This window comes from Ochotona princeps, chromosome 25, assembly GCF_030435755.1.
Source record: "Ochotona princeps isolate mOchPri1 chromosome 25, mOchPri1.hap1, whole genome shotgun sequence".
Classification (NCBI taxonomy): Eukaryota; Metazoa; Chordata; class Mammalia; order Lagomorpha; family Ochotonidae; genus Ochotona; species Ochotona princeps.
In genome coordinates this window covers 13,716,610-13,743,798 of record NC_080856.1, presented here as the reverse complement: position 1 = coordinate 13,743,798, position 27,189 = coordinate 13,716,610, and the positions used below count along the sequence as shown (strand labels likewise).

The window sequence follows — 27,189 nt, the reverse complement described above, 5'->3', positions numbered from 1 at the left end:
AATTAAATGGTGTCAGTGCTTCTGGGGAGCACGTGACACCTACCTGTTTAAAGTTGCCACTCCGCCTCTGTTCCCAGTCCATCATGTCATGAAAAATAGGGATCATGACATTGCGGAGGTCCGGTTGGGGGATCAGGGTCACTTCAAGGAAGGGGCCAATCAGGGCAGGTATAAAATGAAGCTTGTGTTCTCCTACAGTGAACAAAAGAACTGAGTTTCAGTATATCAAGTCTGAATAAGATTACAAGAACTATAACATCTGTTGAAGGCACTTGTCACAAGTTTACAAGAGTATTTTAAAAATGTCATGGAAGATAGAATTAAAAGATAAATTTTCACTGCAAAACAATGTTCAAATCCATGGAAACTTTTTTTTAACAAAATATACATTTTCCAACAATTTTTTAAGACCCTCATTTTCAACTATGGTTTTTTCTCCAGGCAAAACCAAAAACAGCCACAAGGTACAATTAAAAATTATGAAAATGATTGGAGATTTATTCAGATCATTGTATATTAAGACATAAAAATGTCATGCAATAATTGGAAGTGAAGCTGAAAAAATCTAACACAGGTTAGCTAATATAAACAAGGTTCTCTAATACCAATACAGAGGAAAGCCAGGTACAATACAGTTGGTACAAGGACATCTTTTGCATTAAAAAATATGTAATCATTGAAAAAATTATATCTCCTAATGTTAACCACAGTGATTAGTTTTGGGTGGTGAGATTATAGGTGATACTTTTATACATGAAAGGATTTTTCTGTTCTACCTTGCACATTTCTTTTAGTGTTTTAGTTTTAACAGAATAAACACACAGCCTAGATAAACATCTAAATGGTAGTCTCTGAAAAGAACATAAGTATTTTGCAATAGACTAAAACATAATGATAGTGAACTCAAAATGGCCTACTGCCAAGGGCCAAGCAGTTCAGTGTTGACAATTTTGAGGAGAAAAAGGCCCTGGATGGCACAAAGAGGAGTTCATGGAGAAGTGAGTGTTAAGTCCATTATTCTAATCGTCTATGTTCAGTAACACAGGAGCTTCTAGTGTTCTCATAATACTACATGCCATACAAACTACACTTTATCGAAGAGTAAACCTTCAGCATCACGGCTGGAAGTTCACGATTCTGTTAGAAACCCACAGAACAAACCGGGAGTCTGAGCAGGAGTTGGCTTCATGAGAGAGTCATGGGCTGCATAGTACCCGTTCCTACTTCTACTCATTTGTGCTGAGAGCTGAATACAAACATAACCACACTGCCCACAGAAACCTGCTTATTTCTGGGTCCAGTGCCCTTGGTAGTACTCTCTATTTTTATTATATCATAAAAGAAGAAATTAAGGTAGTCCCAGAAATTAGATATACAAGTGATAATATGTACAACTAGAGTGCAAATGTACACTTTTCACTTTGACCTTAGAGGAGCTCAAAAACGAAGAGAATGTGGAGCAAAGAACTGGGGACGACAGAATGATAGATAAGCTGAGACATGGTGGAAATCCTATGTTGTGCAGTCACTAAGCACCTTGGGATTTGGTAAATGCCTTCAGAAAGTGACTTCCACCCCTAATGGCCTTATTGTTAATGCTACAGGACACTGGCAGGTGAGCAGCCATGGCAAGAACATGTTTTGCAAACCTTGGCATAGGTAATGAAGCTGTCAAAAGTTGAGGGCTTACAGTAAATGGGCACAAAATAACTTCTGGGCAATCAGTGAGCCCACTTAGCCATTTCGAACACCTATCTTTCCCTCTCTTGTAGGCTCAAAAACATTTCTAATTAATTTTTCCCCATTAGCACTTAACTCCTTTATCTACTCAGAGGATGAGTGGTACTTGTGACTGATACGAGAGAAAAATACTCAGAAAATCTCTACTGTCTGTTATTTGAGGCAAAGGAAGCCTTTATGTCTGTACACATGAATTTCCCTTGAGAAGGCATTAGAGTAGGGAAGATAATTAACTGAATCTGCGGTTATTTAAGCTACTCTTGACATACAGAGAATGCTGTGGGATGTGGGGGTACATTTTCCTATGTATGCTTTCCAAACTGACAAATGGATTAGATTAGGGTGATAGAGAGTTTAGGAAATCTGGAGAATGTCAAGATTACAAAAGAGGTACCTTTAAAATATTATGCATGCATTTTCTGCATTCCCATGTTATTAACCGATTCACTCATTGATCACTCAGTGACTCGACAAGTGGAATGCCTGTGCACGGGGAACACTGCTGGGAGAGGTAGCAGCGAACAGCTAAGTTGCAGTGAACATCTGGGTTACCGTAGAGATATAAATTCAGTAGTAAAAAACATCAAAGAGTACAATTCGTTCCCCGTGGGGGAATGGAGGGAACCTGCTTAGAAGTGCTATTTCTACTGGATCAAGGGGACAAGAAGCTGGCTTAACAGAGGGTATTCTTGGAGAGAAAACAGCATGGTTAGGCTTGCCATGCCTGGAAGTCCAGTGTGGCCAGGGGTGGGGTGTTATAGAAGTGTTGGCAGCAAGACTCACGTACACAGCTGGGCAGGAGTGAAGATGGGGGAATTCAGCTGTGGGCGGTGGGAGCTGTCATAGCTTTATTTGGTTGAAACATGACTTAGGGGGTTGGGACTTAAGATGGATAATACTAGGGAGAGTGATGCTAGAGGGCCAATGAGGCCATGCAAAGAACTGAGCAAAACTGGTCCAAAAGTGGCAGCTGTAATAATGGAGGGCAGAGGACATATCTGAGGAATAATCCTGACCTGTCCATACAGTATGAGGATAACTATTGCTGTTCAAAAAGAACAAGTTCATTGAAGAAGCCGGAGGAATAGTGACTTTTTTTTTTAAGTCTTCCTTTTTAATTTATCTGAAAGAATGAGAGAGAGAGAGAGAGAGAGAGAGAGAAAGGAGAGATAAAGATAGAGATTTTCCATTCTGGTGGTTCACAATGGACAAAGGTTGGGCCTGGTCGAGACCACAAGTCAGGAGCTTCTTCCAGGTCTTCAACATGAGCAGCAGGGGCCCAAGCACTAGGGCCGGCTTCCACTTCTTTTCCCAGGCCACCCGCAGGGAGCTGTATTGGAAGCAGAGCAGCTGGGCCATGAATTAGAGCCCATGAGTTGCATACACTGCAAGTTGTGACTCTACTTGTGATACCACAGTGCAGACGGACTTCTAACAGGAGCTACTCTGGGGAGAAAAATAAAACAAAACCTGCTCTAGGGCTCAGGATGGAGGAGGTCTGGGCTAAAGATGGACTACTTGGCAAGCATCATGGATTGGGGGGCTTCAGATCACCAGGGCAACTGAAGTCACTCTGGGGAGCATGCAGTGACACACAGGAGGGGGAGAAGTAGGAGAATCTGAGTTTGCAGGTGTCAGGACATGGGTAAAAACTAAAGAGATGGAGTGGGGGGCAGTGAGGGGAGCACAGGAAAGAGGAAGTGTGGGATAACACCAAAGAAAAGGCAAAAGGAAGGGCTAGGCCAGGTTGAAGCTAGGGGTTCAGAATTCAATCTGATTCTCCCAGGAGGGTGACAGGGAACCAAGCATTTTTAGCCATTGCCTGCTGCCTTTCAGTGGCATGTCAACAGGAAGCTAGAATTAGAAGTGCAGCCAAGCACCTGTACTGGGATGTGCTGGGTAGGACCACTGCCTGTGGCACTTGCAATCCGTATGGGGGCTGGTTTGAGTCCTGGCTGCTCCACTTCCAATCCAACTTCTGCTAAAGTAGCTGGGAAAGCTGCAGGGGATGGCCCGAGTACTTGGGCGTATGCACTCACATGGGAGACCCAGAAGAAGCTCTTGGCTCCTGGTTTTGGGTTGGCCCAGCTCCGGTCATTGCATACATTTGGGGAATGAGTCAGCAAATGGAAACTTGCTCTCTCTCTCTCAATTTCTCTCTCTCCCTCCCCCATCTCTCAAAATATATATATATATATATGTATATATATATATACATACATATATATATACACACACACACGCACGTACACATATATATGTACAAATATATATATAAATTTTTTAAAAGTGGAACCAAGATCCAGGCACTTCGATATAGGTTGTATTGTAAGTTGTAGAAAATGCATCCCTTTTATTTATAGTAACTGTTTATTTTCCCCAAAGGATTGCTTGCTTTTCCTCCTTACAGCAAGGATACAGCAAAAGAAATCTTATTAATCTAGATTAATATATTTTACTTTCAAGATCTGCACCACATTGAAGTATCAGTTCACAATCTCCCCTACATCTTCTACCCATCCTCCTAACATATGTAATAGTTTGAGCAGCTAGCATTTGCAATTCCTTTCCTCAGTTATTTTTGTCAGGGCAGAAAGCAGAAGCAACATGAACTCAATCATTCATCCTGTGACTTTATAAAGCCTAAAGCATATTCAAGATGTCCTAGCAAGCGTGTGGGGGTGGGGAGGAGGGAGGGAGAGAAGGAAGACATGCCTGTGAGGGAGTGGGCTGCAAGTTCTGATATAAGTAGGTCATATACCTGCTCTGTGATCCTGGCACAGGGGATGCCTGCAGAGGCTCAAACTCTTACTATGGACTATTGCACCAGAGGTACCATGCATGCCAGGGCAAAGGCCTTCTTGGGATTTGACCTGCTCCCAGGAAGGCCCCTTTTCCAAGAGACCTTACATAGCTTTTGGGTGTATGTGGGGAGAGGGGACTGGGAGAGAGAGAGAGAGAGAGAGAGAGAGAATATAAAGTAAGACTGAATTGTTCCTGCCAACCTGGATAGTTCCTCCACCCCTGAGTTGGCCGAACACTCCTCTGGGTGGGTACCCTGTCACCATGCTCTTTAAGCCTGCTCCTTTTGCTCTCTGGGGTGCCTGGCATCAACATACACATACTGTGTTACCATTTGCTGGAGTATTTTTAAATCTTTTTTTTTTAGCTGTTCTATTTTTTAAAAATTCTTTTATTTAGACATTTTATCACCAAGCTTTCTTATTTGAAAAATAACTTTATTATGAAAATTTTCAAATTTGCATACACACACTAGCAAAATAAATCCTCCTGTGTCCTCATTAACTTCTGTAATTATCACGATTTTTCTGATTTTGCTTCACATAGAACACCAATTTTTGTGGACTTCTTAAAGGCAAGTTTGAAGACATTCTAGAAAACATTACAAGTTTGTCTTTATAATAATTCCTTACGCTAATAAAAAAATCCTTACATCCATTAAAAATCCTATCGATGGTCTTGAAACGTCACATGTAACTAGTTTCTTTCATGGCCAATTTCATAGGAAGGCGATAGAGAAGCCATATCTACTTTTAGGATCACTGCATAGGAATGTAGAGAAAGAGCTTTACTTGCCGAAAGCAAACTTTGGGAACAGAGAATCTGCACGAACCTGAACAGGAAAATTTAATCCCCACCGAATCAACACAGCAAAAGTTTGAGCTATGCATGGCAACTACAAAATAAACCTCATTTAAATGGCTTCATTTTAAACCATAAATTCAGTAGACTTTTTCCTTTTCTAATTGTCAGCCACATGGTCTTGTTTTGAAGTATTGAGGGCACCTGCTACTTGGGCTGTTGGTGCTTGAAATTTATGCACATAGAACAGCCTGCTGGGGAATATTGATTTTTCTGCAGCAGTTACAAGATACTGTTTGTAAATGTGGAACAAGGAGCCCACTTTATATTTAGGAAGGATGTGAGTTCTTCTAAAAATAGAAAGAAAAAAACATAACCTTGCATCAAGGTGAATGCCAAACCTGAGACAGTAGGAAAGAACAACCTCTTTTCTTGTAGATGTAGGTATAAGTGGATAACATTTTTTTTTAGGGAAAAATATATGCTTTCTTTTCTTTCAACAGAATGATTTTAGTCTTTGAATTTAGAAAAGGAAAATGCAGAGAAAAGATACATTTAAGAGAAGTCGTTTACTTATTACTAGCTGGCCCTTATTCTTAAAAAAAGTTATTTTATTGTATTGAAATAAGTCAATTTATTAAAATGAGATAATACTTCATAATCAAAGAGGGTTATTAAAAAAGAACAGAAAGCAACAGGTATTAGAGAGGATGTGCAGAAATTGAAACCCTGTGCTCTGTTGGTATGGAAAAACTATGTATTCATTTTCTTCTATTGGAAAGACAGATCTACAAAGAGAAGGAGAGACAAAGAAAAAGATCTTCCTTCTGCTGGTTCAATCCCAAAATGGCTGCAATAGCCAAAGCTGTGATGATGTGAAGCCAGGAGCCAACCCCACCCCCTGGGTTTCCCACATGGGGGTAGGGTCCCAAGGCTTTGGGGTCATCTTCTGCCATTTTCCCAGGCCATAAGCAGTAAACTGGATTGGAAGTGGACCACTCAGGACATGAACTGGTGCCCTTATGGGATATGCCCATATGAGATGCTGGCACTGAAAGGTGGAGGATTAGCCAGTTGAACCATTGCACCAGACCCCCAAGTTCTATGTTTCTAAGTTAGACCAACAACAATTCTTTAAATAACAAGAGTTAAAATTAGTTGTCTAAACATTTCTTCCCTCAGCTTACTTTCTAAAATTTAGTGTTGTTTTAAAAAGCATTAAGAATACTGATTTAAAAGCTCATAAAAGCTAACTAACATTACTAAATTGTGATAACTCTATCAAGATATCTTTCGGCTCCATATAAGTTACACAGAAAGATTAAAAAGCAAGAATTTAAAGCCAAGCTCTTCACCAGTATGGATCATTCTTGCTTATGTCCCCCAAAGTAAGCTGTGTCTAGTTATTGCTTCATGAGTTTTGCTAATGGAATATACAATGGTCAACCAGTCACAATAAAACACGCACACTAATAATTACATAATAAATTTTTCTTTAGTATTCAAGTCCACAACATGATATACTTAATCCTAAATAGCAAGCATTCTAGGTCACAGACATAATAGTACCCTGAATGCTTGATTCTTTTTTCTCCCATTATTTTGTAAAAATATATGTTAGAGGACAGACTTTAATACTTTCGAACACTTTCCAGTTCTAGCTGCTGTATAACAACAGCAACCTCTGACATCCCTCTAATGTCTTGGAACTCTGCTAAGTCAGGACAAAACTTCCAGCAGGAAACATGTGACAATTTACTCTCACCCTACACTTGAACTATGTCATGCTGGGAAACCATACACTCACTATTATGAGCCTTTCCTAACAGCGTCCTAGGACTGTGTGGGAGTCAGCAGTTAGGGCCGCGACCACAAAGACAGAGGGAGGGGGGTGTTGATAGCGCTGATCTTCTGCATATTAACCAAAATGCTTAAAAACCCCTCAAAGAATTTGCTGACACTCAGGTTGCTCTTGCCACCCAGGATGCTGCTCCAGGAGGTGCTGGGTGAAGTTCAACTAGTCCTTTTTCTTATACGCTGCAGGTGAGGCAGCCGCTGCCTCCCCACCCGAGCTCCACAGCTTCAGAGTGTTGACGATATAATCTTTGATGGATAATCTATTTGCTCCAGAGATTTTTCATATTCTCTAGAAGTCGGAAGAAAACAGAAAAGTAATTTTTGTATAAAAAAAAGTAATTATCTGAGAGGCAGAAGAAGAGGGAAAGAGGAAAAGATGAGGGATGGAAAGGGAAAGAGAAAGAAGGGAGAGAAGTATTTTTGTTTTAGAATAAAGACAGTAGGGCCCCAGCACAGTAGCCTAGTGGATAACGTTCTCACCTTGCATGTACCAGTTCATGTCCTAGCAGCCCTGCTCCCATCCATCTCCCTGCTTGTGGCCTGGAAAAGCAGAGAAGGATGGCACAAAGCCTTGGGACCCTGCACAGAGGCTCCTGGCTTCGGATCGGTGTAGCTCCAGCCATTGCAGCCACTTGGGGAGTAAATCATCAGATGGAAAATATTCCTCTCTGTCTCTCTTCCTTTCTGTATATCTGACTTTCCAATAAAAATAATTAAAAAGAAATCTTTAAAAGAAAAAATAAAGACAGAAGAGAGAAGAGAAATTTATCAAATCAATGTGTCCTAAATGGGACTAGATGGATAGTTCTCCTGGTCTGGATAAAGTCGTATATGGAAATAATCATTTATGGCAATGATGAGGACACCTGTCATGATGGTCAACACTGGTAATCCAGTCAGATCCACCCTGCTGTCATAATAGGAGCTCTGAAAAGCGCTTGAATAACCAGACGGCCTCCAAGGAGCATTTTGCCGTGGTATTCTTTAGGAAACAAGACCTGGTAAAATAATGCCAAGTGCATTATGGACAGTTACAAGGACCTTGAACTATTTTTGAAAAAAACAAGGTCATAAAAAAATAAGGCCATGTGAGGACTAAGATAAACATTTTCTCTGCAGTGAGACAAACATCTGATGCCTTGTACATAACAAGGTCCCTTCAAGGTGATAACACATATTTGAGGGCCCCTAGTCAAAAAATCACTCTGAAACATCAATGTAAGTATAATGACAGCACTTTCATTTAACCCCCCCAAAATAATCCTGCCATCTCCAAGTAGGATGAGTACATGGGCAAAGATATTTCTAGGTCATCACACATTCAAGTCATGCAAATAGATCATAAGGACAAATTTAAATGCGATTGTAGCAAAGGAAGTCTAAAACCTGTGGCACTAACACATCAAATTAAATAAATTAGGAATCTAGAATTTTTATTTTTTACTAACATATTTTGAAACAATTTATTTCTTAAGTATGGTACTTTTCTGTGCAAGCAGATCTGTGTCCTCAATAGAATAAAATGCTTTCTCTGCTGTGACAGATTAACAAAAATGGATCTAGCAGTCTCTTAGCAACTGAAGAAGCTTTTAGAATCCTTTGGTGATCTCCTTATGATACAACTCGGTCATTTACAGGTTTCAAGAGGAGTGATGTTTAAGTCAATCTTTCATGAAGTTTAACCCAAATGTATGATGATTCATAGCCTCAATTCAGAGTTCTAGAAATTTTGATTTGTTAGAGTCCCAAAGTCTGAGAAGGTAGCTCATCTCTAGAAATAGAGTGTATAACACTGGAGCAATACTAGGTTATAAAATTTAGCATTAATTAGCAATGAACCACACAAAGATAGGATGATTTTTCAGACAGGTATCTAATTTAAAGAATTAGTTATAACCTTATTCAGTGCCAATGTGCCAATTACCTTCTGTAGGTAGCTTTATTGATTTAGACATCTGGCTTCCAACACTGTCATTGGTAAATTATCCTTGATTTCTCCACTTAAAAGTACAGTGACAAGCTGTACAAGGGAGGTGGCTTCTCTCTCATCACTTACCCAGATTTTGCCACATGCTGAAAATTTCACAGCCCATCGTGACACGCATATCTCCATACCTGTAATAAAAAAAAAAAATCAAGCCTCGTGCAAAATGTCCAGAACACAGCCAGGTTCCCTTAGCAAACATTTGCTACTCTGAATCAAAACACAAAAAGTTTATAGCAAAAGATGTTTAATATACATGTCTTGATGCCTCTACACCAAGCCCTCGTGTAAATCTTTTCTAAAACAGATTTCTCTCCTAATTTTTTTGTGATTATAATCTTTTTTTTTTTTTTTTTTGCAGCCTTGAAGACTTGGAGTAAAAGAAAATACAAACATAAGATCAAAAAAATATTTCCAAAAAGACTGCTTCTTGTTTTATGGGTTATCACTTTTCTACTGAGAGATTTCCAGTTTCAGGCATTCTAACATATGAATCATTTGAAATAAACAGCCTTTAAAAGGCAACATTTCTCACCTGACCATACATTGGATACTTACTTTTCTAACACCTTTTTCTTTTTGGAAGGTGTGAACATCTCCAACTGTAGACATAGCTGGTTTATAAAAATGACTGCGAGATAAAAGTAGGAATCCCAAATCTAAAACAACAAGATATTATTTTTACTTATTTGTTTTCATTTTGGTTGAGACAGAGACAAGGAAGGAGATGATCTTTCTCTAGGTTTATTCCACAAATGCCTACAATTGCGAAGGACAGGTCAGACCAAAGCCAAGAGCTCAGAACCCACCCACACTTCCATGTTGGTAGCCTGGGACCCAAGGGCTAGAACCAACATTAGCATTTTCTTAAAAGGCACATGAACAGGAACCTGGATGGGCAGCAGAGGAAGCAAGACTCAAACCAGGTACTCCTCTATGGTATGCAGGCATCGCAAATAGCATCTTAACCACAGTGCCAATGTTCATTCAATAACAAGATACTTAAATATCATAGTGATACAAGAATATTTATAGGTGAAATCACATGATATACTGGACTTGCTTCAAAGGTGGTTAAAGTGGAAGGGTGAGATTGGCCATGAGTTAAAGAGTCAGAACTAAATTATAGGTATATGTGGGTTTACTATGCTTTTCTCTCTCCTTTTCATAGTATCTGCTTGAATTTCCCTTTACCAAGAAGAAACCTCCCTAAATATTATTGACATACTGTTTCAAATCTATATTTCAAGTTTCACAAACTGCTACATTTCCAATGGTGGATGCTTTGAGTATCTTCAAAGAGGCTGAGGCATAAGACAGATGACTCCTGCTTGAATTGATTTTCAGAACTCCTTTTAATGTAGAACTTAAAAAAAAATTCATAGACTTCTTTGGATATGCTAACCGCTTTCAATTCAGACAGTATATAAAAATTCCTTGGCCAGACAAACCTTTTCAGCCTAAGTTTGCTTTTACTAAAACCAGGATCAGAATGAGATCAGAAGAAAATTTTCCTGAAATGAAAATTAGCAAAAAAGAAAAGACTGTGGTTTTAGAAAGGCATAAAAACATCAAGCCCTAAGCTGTTTCTGTCATGCATTGGAATCATATAGAAAAAAGCAAAAATTAAAATTTACAGTAACATAAAGAACTCTTTCTATGCACAATGTTTTTCCACTGGATTGATAAGGGCTACAATTGGTATATATTGTTCACAGACACTAATATAATATAATACAATATAACATAAGTTAAAAACTATTCATAATTAAAAGAAAGATGGTCTCCAAAACAGGGTAGTCAGTTTCTAAATATCAAAAACAAGTCTTTCAGCCCAAACTGACAGTCATCTAATGGAACACTTACCTTATAATCAAAATTTTCGTTTAGGAAATTCTTTCGAAGTGCATCAGAGAGGTATAGAACTGTTGTAATAATAACACTAGTGATAAAAAAGAATATATTTTAAGTTTAAAGCTTCACATTAGTGAAAATTTCTTAGCAGATGAGACTTAAAACAAAGCCAAGATGAAAGAAAACCTCCTTTCTTAAGCATGTGCAGCCATGTTAGATAATTCATCCTTGAAATTTTTTTAAGAATCAACTCAAAAAAGAAAAAAGAAATCTATTATCCAAGCCAGGTAGGTTCTTTGAAGACGATACAGAGAAAGAGCTATGAATGTATATGATTCAGACAGAAATACATTGGTATTTTGATGTTTTAAAAATTGTCACTATTAATTTATGAATAAAGCAAATGATCTAACAGAAACAAAACATTCTGTATTTGATGATTACAGAAGAAGGCCATTTTTGTTCGTTTGTTTTTGACACTATTGAGAAAAGAAATCCAAAGATGAAGTTGACAGGATGAAGTAATAAAGAACACAGTGTATGTATTAGATGCGCTCTTTCTGGTCCATCACATTTAAGGTGTTAGAGGGCATGCAGCAGCTGCGGAAGATTCTTTCTCAGGGTGACGAGGTTGCCACTGAAGAACAATTACAGACTGTGAACTTGTTTGTAATTCAGTACTGAGGTGTGTGGAACCGGCAGCATTACAACCCATCAGAAGAAGGGCACCTGCAGGGCAGGACTCACAGATGCCAGACAGAGGTGACTGGCATAGCCTAGTGCTTCCTGCAGGGGAGCCAGAGGAAGCAGAATTGGGCTGGCATTCCTGATGAGTGCCAGTGGCCCCCGCCCCCCACTTTGCTCAAAATCTGCTCCTTTCTGCAGCCATGGGCATACATGAGATAGATAACCTGAAAGCTTTTGAAAACCAGTACGCAAGGATTTGTTTTGTTGGGAAATATTTTTTTTGAGATCCATGCGTAGCTTTTTCCACAATGAACATTTTCTGTGAACATTTCTAGGACTCCTTGGTATGCACACATTTCAAACATTGCTTTACCCCCCAAACAAACTTGTTTTTTAGTCCTGTCTTTCCTGAACTTTGTGAAGTATGTTTCTGTATTCAAAACTGAATGTGCTCCTATTTCCAGATGGTTCATTTCATGTTAGAGACAGCATAATATTGAAATAAGATAAGACACTCACTCATTAAGTAGAGAATACTAAGCACCAATATAAAAGTGGTTGACATTTAAAACCTCCTTGGCTTATTCCGAGAGGCATGCATAACGCATTGCTATGATATGTCGAAGCCCTAGCATTCAGCATGGGATTTGGAATGGAAAGGTAATAGTTGGATGACCCAGGGTAAAATGAAGCCAAACCAGACTTTGCCAACTACACAGCGAGTATCCTACTAGTAAGTAGGGTCAGAAGAGTATTTACTAATTAGAAGAGTATAATTCTTGAGGGATATACATGTTCCGTATCATATCTACTAAGAACATCACGATCGCAGCATCTTGCATGGTAGGGAAACGTGAGCACGGCTAAGAGCCTGCATGGCTGAATATGAAATTTTAAGATAAATGGAAAGAGAAGATCCCCTTTTCTTGGGTATCTGCCCTTCATGTTCAGAAACTGAGTCACATGCATGTATAATTTGAATGTCATTTAAGTCTTGCAACAAACTTTACTGTGAAAGTACCAGAAAAACCTGTGAGACTAAGAAGTTCTGTGCATTCTTCTATCTTCTAAACAGCACAAATCATCAACAAGCTTCAGGATAAAAGAAAACATTGGCAATTAATGCCAAAAGAGGACAGTCTCTCACAGACACCGATCATTTCAAGTGGTATAACTGAAGAGATCACTGAAGTTTCCAAAGTATTTCACTGAAGTGTTGGTACGTACAAGCCAAGTTTAATCATTAGGAAATGAAATGCTATCAGGCAATGAAGTGCTCACCATTTACGACAGGGTTTTTGGACTTAACCATAACCTCTTCTCAGTGAAACAACATATCTGGAATTTAGATGACTTGGCCAAAGTTCTGAAAAGGAGCCAACCAATCCAGTCTTCTGAAAACAGGTTAGCCAATGGTGAGGGTTATTAAATTGTTATTTACATACAATTTTTTTTTTTAACTGCACTTTCTGGTAAATGGTACGGCCCATCTTTGGCCTCACATGGCCTGGGCTGTGCCTGCCGTCACTTCGTAGCTTTTATTATGCTTGTATCTGGATTCAACTCCTCAGACACTCTAATGTGACCTGGGTACAACCAGCAGACCAGAAGCGTCAAACCTCACAGGTGACTTTGACGTATACCCAGCACAGAACAACTGCTGTAGACTGCAGCAATGCTTGTCTGCAACAGGTGATCAGGTTAAACCTATGGGGGAGACCTGGATCGATCTGCTGGGCTTCTGACATCGGCCCGGCCTGCTCCCAGCTGCTGCAGGCATCAGCCTGCTGATGGACTATCTCTGTTTCTGTCTCTATTTCTCTTTCTTTCTGTTTTTCACATAAAATCATGTTTGTTGATTATGATTCAGCAAACCGGGCAGGGGCTTGAGAGGCTCCTTTTCGAATAAGCCCCAGGTGTTACTAAGGTTGTTGGTGTGCGGTCCCTCCACCCTCTCCCCTCTTCCTTGATGGCAAAGATGTAGAGTCTGGAGTCAGAGGAGACATTCTGTTTGGCATTCTTCTGATTTGTGGAATTCCAGAGGGAAAAAAAAACTATTATTGCTATTTTTATTTGAGAGTCAGGCAAGACAAACAGATTCCAGCTGCTGGGTCATGCCACCTTCCCTCCTCCCCCGCCAAAGTGTGTGCAACAGCCAGGGTTTGAGTGGGCTGAAGCCAGAAGCCAGAAAATCCATCAGGGTCGCCTACATGTACTGGCCTCAAGCATTTCTGCCACCATCTGCTGCCTCAAAAACATGTGTTAGCAGCAACCTGATTCAAAGAGGAGTAGCCAGACCTTAAACCAGGCACTATGATGTGGAATGCGGGCATTTTAGTTGGCACGTGAAATACTGAGTCAAAGCTTGCTAGGAGGCAGACTGGTAACTTAATGGGTCGTACAATCTTTGTCTCTGGAGTGAACAATTCACTCTCTTATCAGGGCTGCTGTGTCACAGCTGCCAAGAGGCACAAGGTATAATGGCACAGCAATCTCTCTGGGATTTGGAAAGCACTGAGACTTGCAAAAATGTGATGCAGCCAATTAAAACTGCAAAATTACCTCATAGGCTAGTAATCTAAGTAAAATACATATTTTTTCTCCAGAAAAAACATTGCTAATATGCTATGTAGGCCTATTTAATGTCTGATAAGATGATGGGCATGGCCTCCAAAAATAAGACTGCTCAAGGCTAGAAAGTTCTCAAAATGATTCTACTTTAAATGTTTTTCATTTATTCCTATAACATTCAGCACAAGCCACAGAGACAGCTCTTGGGCTTTTCCCTGGGAACTCAGCACCGGGACAGTCTCCTAGCACACAGGTCCCCAAGCCAACTACAGGCATTTAACGATAATTTATCCATTATTGTTCCTTCAATGTAGGGAATACCTGTGGAGTTGAGGGCCCTTCCTTTGCTTGTTCCACTTTCTCTAAAACCATGTGGTTCCTCTGTTTCCATTCTTTTACTCATTACTTAGTTTCAGCATAGGTGATATCAGTAGCCAAAAAAGGTTTGCAATCTGCTGCCATACATGGCCAAATTACTGATTTCTGCCATAGGAATGCAGGCCCAAGGATCACGTTTGACAACCATAATCTATAGGTGCAGCATGATTAAAATGATTGGCACAAAACAGAAGTCACAGTAAAGGAAATCAGTTATTGTTGTTACCTCCTTCTGCCACTTGGGAATTCGCTTCAAGCAACTCCCCAACTCCACAGAAACCCTTTCTTTTACTGTCATACAGTCTACTCTTACAAATGTACATCCATGTTTATTTTACCTGAAGATGGGGAGGGAGGAAGAGAGGGAGAAGGGAGAGAGAAGGCGATGGGGCCTAGGTCCAATATGGGATATGGGAGTTGTAACCACCAGTTTAGATAATTGCTTCTTCTTACAGACATTTTGATCATCCTGAACTTAGGTACAACTGAACCAAGTGCAGAGCATACTGTCAGCTAATGGGGATGTGGGAAAAGTGATTCTGACTGAGGATAGAAGGCATGCAGTGTGGGACAACAAAGAGAATGAAAAGGGAATTAAAAGATTATGAAAACTCTATCAACCAGCATCCAGTGGGCAGCACTGATAGAAAAAAAACATGCATTTGGGCATTGGATCCTGTTTTTTGACTTACTGGGCTCAAATTTGTAAGAATGCTTTTCCTTCGTGCACCTGTTCTCATTGCCAGCTCTCCACAATGCACCAGCAGATGCACTGTATAGGCAGTTCTTGTGCAAATATTTGCTAGTACCAAATTAGCCACGCTATCACAATAATACATGGTTTTAATAAAAGAAATAAAATCAGTATCTTACTCTTCCCTGGACAACAAAATTCTTTAAGGATAATTAGTGAACAACAACAACAAAGAAAAAAACAATAGCTGTGTCCATCAACTCTCAACAAATTATCTACTCTCTTCCTCCTCTTCAGGGTATTTCACATTCTGTCTTCCATCGGTTACTGTGGATGAACTGTCAATACTTCTACTAAGGTACAGCTTTCCTTCCATTACATCAATGTTACCATGTGTGGGGGTAGGGTTTTTCCATTGAGAAAAATCTGACTAACACATATAATGTCAGCTGAATGGCACTGTGTGCTTATACAGTTGATTTATTTTCAGGTGTGAGATCACTGTGGACAGTGAACAGCTCCCATCCCTGCTTGTGTGCTCAAGGACATTCTTCCTTCAATTACCCCTGTTTTCTTTAGTATGAGTATTTTTGTCTTTACTGAGCCATTCCTATTAGTAAATCCACATGCTGCAATACCCCATATTTTAAAAATAATCCTCATGCTGACAAGTCTTTCCAGATGCAGCCCTATTTCTCTGCTCCCTTTTACATCAAACACACTTGTAATGAGCTATGTATACGTTTCCAGTTTTTCAACTCCTGCTATCTCTTGAATTCACTCTGGTCTGGCTCTTTCATTGTTTCCACTTGTCAATGCCACCAACATCTACAGCACTCCTGAATCCCAGAGCCAAGCATCCACGCACACTACTGCCGACCTCCCAGCAGCTCTGGATCTCCCTTCTTTCCACAAACACGTTCTTCATGGGACCTTACACTCTGTTGGCTCTCACTTCCCATCACGAACTTCTCTTCGGCAGCCTTCATATGTGTCTCCAATTGCTGATTTAAGTTTAAAATGTTGGCATGCCACACAACCCCACAAGTACTTGTTTTTTAATCAGCCTAGGGGATTAGTTCTATGTCTTCAAATCCCAACCATCTGCAAATGGATCTAAGTGCTCATTGCCAGCCACTCTTCTTCCTTGAGCCCCACACAAACATGTCTAGCTTTTTCTTCCACATCTCTACCTGGATATCCGACAGCAGTTTGATGTTACAGTCAACCTAAAATCCTGACCTTTCCCACTTACCATTATTTCTCACCTAAATGAATGGCACAACAATTTGCCCCTTACTCAGGCCAAAAATGTAAGTGGCCACCGTCATTAACATTTTTTTCCTACCTACTTCCAGTCATCTGCAAATCTTGTCATTCTTATTTTTTAAATCCATCTTATTATTACCTTCATTCCTACCCACCGAATCATCATCATCTTGCTCATGTAGATGGCTGAAGTATGCTGCTGCTAACTGGATCTTTCTGGTTCTGTCATCATGTCCTCACTTACCAATAGGTGGTCACTGTCTTCATCTTCATCTTTACTGGTCCCTTTCTTCTTCCTATGTCAGTCACACTACCAGTTGCTTGGAAGTTAAAGTCCGACCACTCTGCTATTTCTGGCCGATAGGAACTTCTTCATTTGCTATTGCCCTGTTATCTCCTGCTTTTGCCTTCAATTTGAGTTTCATGTTGTCAAGGAAAATGCCCGCTATTCTCAACTACTGCAAAGTTCCTTTCACAAGTATACCAGTGTACAAGTGTTTATCCATGTTAGCAATGACACTTAAGGTGCTCACTGAAAGAATGAGTGATCTGCCCTAAGCATTTCTGAGTTAACAAATGATTTACTGGCTATCCAGATCTCATTTGAAACCTGAAATGGTCAGGTTTAAAGCTTGCATACATAGAAGATAAGCAAAATAAGGCCCTGAAATTCTACATTCCTTAGTAAGAGTCTTATAAGATTTATCCCCTTGAAAATATATACAAAGCTGTGACTTTATTTTGCAATGTGCATGGGAAGGGGGTGGAGAGAAACCTCCCTGAAAGTGTCCTGTATTTTTGGCACTTAATTTTCATTTTCCTTATGTTTCTTCATTCCAGATTGAGCAGCTGAGCTCATCAGAAACATTCACCAGGAAGGCAGGGTGGGCACGATCGAGTTTTGCAGCCGGCAAGAAAGAGAATACATGTTTCTTGCCCTGTGGAACTCTGAGTGGAAACACTTGATATGCTACATAATATTAGGTACTCATGTAGAAATAAGCGAAAACCATACAAATGCATTGAAGACAAAGTGGTCAGGTTCACAACAATATATCTGATTCCTACAACTTACTCCTTCATATAAGTGGCACATTTTTTCCCTAGAGTATTCCCTTTTAGCACATTTATTTACCTTTGATATTTTTAAAATTTATCTATTTATTTGAAAAGTAAAGTTACAGACACAGATACACAGATGTGCATGTACACACACACACACAAACTTCCATCAAGTGTCCACAATGGCTAGGGCTGCACCAGGCAGAAGCCAGCAGCCAGAAGCTTCTTATGTGGATGCAGGGATCCGACAATTGGCCCATTCTCCACTGTTTTTCCAGACACATTAGCAGGGAGCTAGATCAGAAATGGAGCTGTCAGGACATGAATCGGTGTCCATGTGGGAGGTTGGTGATGCAGGCGGCAGCTTACATTACTGTCCCTTCAGCTATCTTTGTCAAATTTGACCAATCTACTTTTCCAGCAAAATTATAAGGCTAATTTTTATAACAAATAAATCCCAAAGAATAGAGGGCATTTTTTCTATATTCTGTTGTATTTATAAATCATGGCAGATCTCATATGTTTTTCTCGAGTGGAAAATGGCTGGGCAGTGATTGGAGAACAGAGGAGAAGCAAGAAGGACAGCATACAGCAGGCCATCGGCTCCAACTTGGCAGGAGTCTCCCCAGGCCCTAGAGCTCTGTTCATGGATTAGGTTGAAGTTGCCAGTCATTGCCAGTGGAGGATTATTACCAGACTCCCTGGTACTCAACTAGGATGGCAATGGAATCAAAATATTGCATTGAGAAAAGGTTGATGGCAGCTTTGGAGGGGTTACTATGGGAGTAATCTTCAATATAAATGTGTTAGAGCTCACCTCTAATCAAATCCTTTTTCTATTTGGCTAGCATTATAGATTGAAATTTTTCATGATATTTTTACTTAAAAATAAAATCTATGCTTCTAAGTGTTACCTACCTGTGTGATCCTGAGGTGTTCCCAAATGGAGCTGGGTTTTTATGTAGGACAGAGATAAGGTGTTTAATACACAAAATCCACCCTGTTGTCATGGTTTTTAGTGAGCACACGCGCAGTCTGTGTACTCAAGAAACAAAAATGTCAGATTTACTTTGGATTTGAGTTTCTGTCACTGTAAATTCCAAGTGAAGCTAAAATACCCCATTATAGAGGGGGCTGGCTGAATGGCAAGATAGGGACGCTGTGTGATAATGATGTTGGCAGGCTCTCTCCCTGCCCAGCTTGCTCCTTGGGTCACTTCAGGGTAACCTAGTCAAGAAGTCAGAGTGTCTGATCCTAGGTAACAAGGCCTAAACACACAGACACACACACACACAGCCTCTTGGGACTGTTGTGGAGTAATGAGTTAAGCTACCATATACAAAGCCTGCATTGTATATGCAGCCAGTTCGAGCTCTGGCTGCTCTGATGACCCTGGGAAGCACTGGAATAGAGCCCAAGTGTCTGAACCTCTGTACACACACAGTAGATCCAGATGAAGCTCCTGGCTTTTGGCTTGGCCCGGCCTCAGCCCTTGCCATTGTGATAATTTAAGGAGTGAACCCCGTGGATGGAAGACCTCTGCATCTCTTTTTATCTCTCTTTCTTTCCAAGACTCTATCCCTCAAATAAATAAGTAAATATTTTTAAAAAGAAAGAAAAAACAAAGTTAAACCTTATAATTCTAGCATCGAGACATTGCAATGACTAGATAATTGGGTCTCCTCACAGACTACAAACAGAATATGCCAAATTCTAAAGCAGCTATTCCGGTAGTGTCAACTGGTCTTCAGAATGGAAAAGCTGCTTCTGCACTTATGTAAAATATAATATGGCATATTACACTATTTGTTGCTTTGTAAAGTTTGTAACACATCATTTTAACACCTTCAAGTCTATAAATGGATACTGCAGCAAAAGCTATATTGAGTATATCTAACTAAAATCGAATGTTATGTTCTTGTAGCTCCCAGCATCACCACACCTGGGCATCTGGTGAAGACATATGGGAACCGTGGCCTATGGATGGATGCTGAGAGACCCCAATCTGCACCCTGAGAATGAGGGTGTTAGCATTTGGAGAAGAGGAGGAAGCAGAAGCAGGCAGATACAGGCTGGGAAAGTGAGAATGCTAACGCGAGACAGCATAAATAACAAAGTCTGGAAGTGAGGATGAGGCCTGTTTCCTAAAGAACTTGATCTTGATTCTGCCTCTTGAGACTATGGAGACAAGCAGCTGTGAGAACAGATAAATCCACAACACCGGAGTCTCTACAATTAGCCCGATCACTCTTATTACTCGCCTCTCCACCATCTCCTTCCCAGGATTCAATCACTTCTGCTATTACACAAGGCTCATGTCATTTTACAATGGATGTTATGTTCAAAGGAAGTCAATTTTGTCAACTCCCAGAGATTTAAATACCAAGTTCACATCAGTGACTTTTCAAATGTGTGCATGTAGTTCTGAACTTGGTGTTTAATGCCTTCTGCTGAGTTAAAAAGAATGAATAAAGATCAGAAATAAATGTCCAGCAACAACAAGCTGGTTAAATTAACTATGGCATAACCATTCAGTGGACTATTATTCTGCTGTGAAAGAAAAGGCAACAAAGAATGACAACTTATTAACGTGGTAGAAAAACTGCCAGGGTTTCTTAGTATGAGAGAAGTATACATTGCAGTGCATTTGTTACACTACCTGCTAGGCATAGAGGAACAGTGGAAAGGAACAAACACATCTGGTTACTACACGCAGGTGGAGGGTAGCACAGTAGATAAGGCAGGTGGGAATAGAACTTCTCAATGCACATTCAGATTGTTCAATATGTGAATGATGTTAATATATTCAAAACAAATTTGCAACAACATCAACAGAAAATGAACAAGAGAAGTTAACTTGAAGGAAAAAAAAAGACCCTAGAACTTGGAGATTACAGAAAAATCATTCTGTACTTTTTTTTTTTTTCCTATATGAGGGACTGTAATTCTCCTCATTGAAAGAAAATGTCTTACTTGTTAGCAACCAAGCGCATGACAGTCCAGTCCTTTGGAAACATCTCTGGGCGTATCAATATTCGGAACACGGTAAATATCTGCAGCAGGAAATCCTTGGCAAAATAAGAAACATACATTTTATTGATTTATTAGAACTGTCAGTACACATGAAATAGACACAGAGCACCGCTATCATTTCCAGAGCAATCACAGAGCAGAAGGAAGCCTTACTTCAATAATTTATAGAAAGGCTAGGTTTGTGGTGCAGTGAGTTAACCAACTTCCTGTGATACCAACATCCCATATGAGTGCCGGTTTGAGTCCTGGCTGCTCCTTTCCTATTCAGCTCCCTGCTATAATGCAACTGGGGAAGCAGTCAAAGATGGCTTAAGATGGGGTTCCTGGCTCCTGGTGTTGGCTCTTGTCTTGGCTCAGCACTAGCCATTGCAGCTATTTGGGGAATGAACCAGCAGACGGTAGATTTCTCTCTTTGTCTTCTATCTCTGCAACTTTTTTCATAATAAAAAAAACAAATCTTAAAAATAGCTTATGTAAAAGAAAGAACCATCATCTTCCCATTTCTAACACCCAAACTCACTGGTTTGCTACCTTTCCCTCAAATTCCATTTTATTTTTCTTTTTTAGTCACGTTAGAAATGACTTTTAATTTCCAGCCACATTGAAGAAGTGTTAAAAATCACAAAGTAATATTCATCAAAAAAGCAACCTGTTAAAGAATCTACATTTCTGAGAGGGTATTCTGAGATACAGTATTAATGGGTTATGTATAGGTTTATAGCATCTCAGTGAATTTTCCATGGTGTATAATGCAGAATAAACTCAAATGAGGGAGTGTGCTAAGTTGAGCCCAGCAACAAGTATCAGAAGTACTGAGTGTCCAAACACTCCTCACACAAATGCCACACTCTGGGACATTGACTGAGATGTCATCTCGAGCTCGGTCCCCTGGAAACACTGATAACAAGAAGCTTCTGTCAGATACAGAACAGATACCCTCAAACAGATACCCTCTGTTAGAGGTGGGGCCCAGACTGCTGTCATACCTCAGTTGCATCAGATATCAAGGTGGTGAGGTGACGCATGCAATTGATGAAAAAAAGTTGATTCCATCAAACTTTGATTTGATTTAGTAACTACAATTTCAAGTGACCCTAGCAAAACATTTTTCTCAAACAATCTGAAGACAACAGCATGGTTTTACTTAAAAGATAAAAAGCAACTCAAATGTAAACATTTTATGTATCAACTCCAACAACACATTATGTTAAACATGTAAGCTGCTTGCTTATACGATTAAGGCTGTCACTCCCATCAACAGAAAATAGAAATACTTTGAAAACTGAGAACCATGTGCTACGTTTTCTTTTCTTTTTTCATAATCTCTAACAGCTTCAATCAAGCCCATAAATATTGTGACAAGAATTTATTTAACATCTTTGGTATCTACACATATGCAATGATGCGTAGCATGCGCCAGGTAGAAACATGCCCACTAGATTGTATGTTTTTAAATGGTCTGATAGTTCCTTCCCATGCCTCCAGAGTCACAAACCACAGTTTCTCAAGTACATTCCAGTTCTAGCTGGACAGTTTGGGGAAAAGTTACATATTTTATCCCTTCCTTGGGATAGGAAATCATTAGCACACACAACCTGCAAACCATTCTGCTTAATGCATGTCTATGACTTTTTGTAATAGTTTATCAGTTGATTCTTCTGAGTTTCTTAAATGAATGTATCTAAGCCCATAAAAAGTAAGTTTGCCTTAATGTTTTCAACAGTGATAATTCCCTTCAGTTTCCTATCTTACTGCATTTTGTGACAGATAAAGAAACATCATGAAAGTGGGAACTCATTTCTTTTTCATTAGTTTGGAACAGTTTCAATCAGTTCTAAAATACTGGTTTCATATTCTTGCTTAAAAACCCTGTAAAGAATTTTAAGTTGGAGGCCACCCTGCTGGTGGTAAATGTGGATGTGGGAGTGAAGTGTGGTGTGCGTGTGCTGGAGAGTGGGGGAGTGAAGCTATGATGTCAGTCACCCACAAAAAAAAAACAAAAACAGTTGAAAGGTTTAGCTATGGGAGGTATGACATTTATCACACTGGAAGGCAACTTTGTCCTTATGTAGTGCAGAGGGCATTGTTTTCAGGGTTAGACGAAGGAAGAATTATTCTAAATGTAAGAGTTGGGAAGAGACAGCCTGCTTTTGTACGATCTCACCGTCCTGTTGCCATTCAGCTCCCAAGATAAAAGGCTGGGGCACTACGTGACCTGTTCTTGTTATAGACCGACATAAATCTTTGTCTATCTAGAACATTTTTTAGTGTTCCAAATTGCCTTAGGTATCCGTTCAAGTGCCTTCCAAATTTATAGAACTAAACACACTCATTTATAGAAATCTTATTTCACACACACACACCAAAATACATTGAGAATCAGAAATCTTTGCTCTGCAATCACCTACAATTCATTAAGCTCACTGACCTAGGCAATTTAATTAACCTTTCACTCTTAGGAAGCTGTTTATGTGGGTTTGAAGAAGCGGCGGCGGTAAGGTCTTTAACCTCCTTTCTAGCTTTTTAAAACGTATAGGACATTTTAAAAACATTTATACAAGGGGCCGGTGTTGTGGCATAGTAAGTTAAGGCACCACCTGCAATGCCAACATTGCATGTGGGTTCATGCTCAGGCTGCTCCACTTTCAATCCAGCTCCCTACTGATGACTTAGGAAAATAGCCAAAGATGGCTCAAGTCCTTGGGCCCATGTACCCATGTGGAAGGCCTAGAAGAAGCTCCTGGCTCTGGCTTTGGCCTGTCCCAGCTCTGGTATTGCAGTCATGTGAAAAATTAACCAGCCAACAGAAGGTCTTTCTAAATCTCCTGTTCTTTCTTTCTGTAAGTTTGCCTTTCAAATAAATAAAAATCAGTCTCAAAAATTTCTTCAAAAAAGTTTTTTTATGTTATTAATTTCTCCAGTGACATGTAGGTCATACAGTAGTATTTTCTTCAAGAAGGTTTTTGATTTTATTTTTCATTTCTTCAGTGACACATCGGTCATTTAGTAGCATGTTATTTAACTTCATGTTGTAAATTTTCCATTTTTCTTCCTGTTGTTGATTTTGTTTTGTGTCTTTTCATTTAGGGGAATATATAATAACTGTGTAATAGAAACTATCCTATCCAGATATGAAGCTACAATGCAGTATGCACTGTACTGGATCATGGGGACACATAATCAGGTAAGATACAGTCTTTAACACATTTTTAGTTATTTTAGTTATTTGGAAGGCAGGGAGGGAGAAAAGGGGGAAGGGAAATAGAGAGAAAAAGAAATACAAGTTCCTCCGTCCTCTGGTTCACTCCCCAAATCTCACAACAGCTAGGGTCAAGCCAGGCTGTTGACATGACAGGAGGTCAATTCAGCCTCTCCAGCGGGTAGCAGGCACTGAAGCAGACAGCAGCCATCACCTGCTGTCTTCCAGGATGAGCACGAGTAGGGAGCTGAAATTTGAGTGCAGCCGTAACTCCAAATGGTTATGCCAAGATCTATTCTTGTATTGGGGCAAAAAATATTAACAGACTGCCTGTGACATGCCACACCATAGTGAGTAATCTGAATGTGCTCTTTGCTTTCATGGAGTTCCCAGTGTGGTGGGAGAGATGAACATTACATGAATAGCCACACGGGTGCATCATGCTTTACAAACTAGTGTAAGACTGAGGGTGAGTGTTACACACAAAGGGATATATCAGGTACAGCCCTGAGATGCAGAAACATCATAGTGTTGACTGGACTGTAAACATACTTGCATACTTGGCAAGAAATGGGGCTAAAAAACAAACAGGGCTAAATACAGCAAAATGAGATAAGAAAACAGAAGAGAAAGAAATCTCACCTGCTTTGAATGGGAAGGCAGCGTGAGGGCAATGTGAAGATATTAGTGGGTTTTATGCAGATGTGTGAGGAGACCGAACTTGTAGATTTTTCTGATTATACCATACAAAAAACTGGCTTGTGTTTACATATGATACAGTGATTTTGAGAATGACATACATGACAGAAATAAGACTAGAAACAGAACTGCTGAGACATGGAAGGGAGAATTCAGAGACCATAAAACTGACATCCAGAAAGTTTAGCATCTTGACAAGGCAGATGACCAGGATGTTGTCTCCTTGTGTCAAGTGTAAGGAACAGTACAGAATTCTCTAGAAACACATTTCCTCCTCTTACAACTCAGACCATAATCAAATAGCATTTTAAAAATTTGTCGTAAATTTCAAATGTGCAATATGCTTGATATGAGCTTCAAATTTGGTTAGAGTGCTAATAATCATTATCACATTGACATTTACATCCTTGAAATAAGTCTTGAAATATATTACAAAAATAACTCCCAAAAGGATCTTCAATCTTTGAGACCTATAGAACAGCTTTTCTCTCATCTATATATATTCAAATAAAGACAAAAAGTCAAAATAATTGCATATCAAAAGATGGCTTGTTGAAGCTGGCAGGAATTTATGGATGGCTCATTCATGCAACAACAACTTAACGTTCCAGTAGATGCTTCTGAGGCAAAGACATGAGCTCATCTTTCCAGAGCCCACAGTCACCAAGAGCAAGGGAGCAGTAAATGATCGCAAGGCATCACCTTGTGCCTTCAGAAGGTCACATGTGGCCCCTGAAAGCTTCACCAAGAAAGAATATAAACTGGGCTGGATTTTGCAGTAGGAGATGGAGTCAGAGAGGGGATTAAGAGGGGCATGCATCTAGCAACGGCAATGAGGTAGTAGCAGAATAGACTTCTCAGATAAAAGGAAGGAAAACATGATTCAAAGGAAGTAAATGTATATCTATGTTGCTTGCTAGGGATGCACAGGTAGTTAGAAATGGCTGGAGTAAAAGCTGCTTGGGAGGAGGAAGACAGGAGCAGAAGTTGCATGGGATTCGGCAAGGATGTGAGGAGACTGGACTTTGTCCTGTAGGTAATGGGAAGTGCTTCGGCTTGAGGCTTGGATTGAGAGGATTTTTGAACTGGTGGCAAGTGACTTTGAATAAAACTGACAGGAAAATTCTCTGCAAAAGGTGATCTCTGAACCTTCAAGATGTCTGCTAAAAACAGCTATCTAATTAGCCTTCAGCAAATGTAATTAATGTACTCTAGCCTGTACTCACTCATTGCTTCCCTCCTGTTTCCGTCCTGGTAAAGATGGCCTTGCTCCTAGCCAAGGCTGATTCTATTCCCTCCTTTTGCTTGTTTTGGGACCTCACCCTGTGGGTTAGCAACTCATTCTTCTATCTCAGGCTTCTCTCCTTCTCCTCGTTCCAATTCATATCTAACTCACATAAATCTCCCCATTATACATTTGGTACTACTTTTTCTTTTCCTTTTGTTTTTTTTCACTTCTCAAATCATGACAGCTTGACTTCCATTCTCGCTGCAGCACTGACATTGGTTAGGACAGTATTAACACTCTTCTGTGAGTGGCAGAAACTGTTCACCACCCCTGCCTTCTTAATGCTTAGAATTTCATGCATGGCATTTTTGCTCCATACTCAACACCCTGCTTGGATAGTCACATTGACTTCTAAGACGCAAATTATTCTTAATTGGCTGACAGTTTCTAAATCTGTATCCTGCAGTCTGGCTTGCTTTTCTTAACTTGAGATACTGAATATTAGACATTGCAACTTGATGTCCATTAGGTGACTAAACTCAGCTTGAAGCTGAATTACCTTTTCTCTTACACCTGTATACGTTATCTTCCTGTGTTCCCTGTGCAGTGAAAGGCACCGATTCTCAGCCAGGTATCAGAGAGTCAGGGAGTCATCTTCAACACTTTCTCCATGATCTCTTTACCAAATCAGTCTAAAGCCATGGCAACTCAACCCAACTCAATGTCTCTAGTATCTGTCACCCAAATCACCTTTATCTCCTGTTTAAATGACTAAATCAAATTCTTTCCAGGGTTTGGCCTCCTATATTGACCTTGGCAAATCCATTTTCCACAGTGCAACCACACAGGTCTTTCTTCCCTGAAATGTGACCATGTCGCTCCTTTTTTAAAACTCTGAACTACTAAAATATATCTGTAAAATAAAGTCCGCATTCGTTCATAAAATTTAATGTCTCACAACCCTATTCCTAAAACATTATATTTTATCAAACAGCTAACAAATATTTCTTGAACGCCTACAGTGTGCTAGTATGGTCTGGGATCTGAGAATACAGCCCTGTACAAACCATCATCATATAACCTGGGCTCAGGAAATACATTTAAACAAATGCAAATATTCCAGATTCTCATTTGGAATAAGGAACACAATGGGGGTAGGAGTATGCTACGTCAGGACGTTCAGGTGACATTTTAATTGAGAGATCTGAAAGTCCCGGCCAACCATATGTCTAGCACACTCCTACTGATTTTTCAGCTTTCAGCTGAGATTTCCCTCGGGAAGTTTTCCTGTTGTCTGGAGCCTGGGTTGGCAGCCAGTCCCAGGTGTTCTG

The 27,189-nt window shown here is 39.9% G+C and overlaps 1 protein-coding gene across 5 annotated transcripts in view; it reads right to left on the bottom strand.

Moving 5' to 3' along the window:
* DOCK4 (dedicator of cytokinesis 4) overlaps window positions 1–27,189 on the bottom strand; it is a 365,221-nt gene that overhangs the window by 53,428 nt on the left and 284,604 nt on the right. For all 5 annotated transcript variants that reach the window (XM_058655014.1, XM_058655015.1, XM_058655017.1 and 2 more), the window contains exons 27-31: window positions 20,673–20,767; window positions 11,051–11,126; window positions 9,743–9,843; window positions 9,257–9,315; window positions 44–192 (exon numbers count right to left, since the gene is read on the bottom strand). In XM_058655014.1, coding sequence (XP_058510997.1) covers window positions 44–192; window positions 9,257–9,315; window positions 9,743–9,843; window positions 11,051–11,126; window positions 20,673–20,767 — 480 coding nt within the window. The remainder of the gene's footprint in view (window positions 1–43; window positions 193–9,256; window positions 9,316–9,742; window positions 9,844–11,050; window positions 11,127–20,672; window positions 20,768–27,189) is intronic.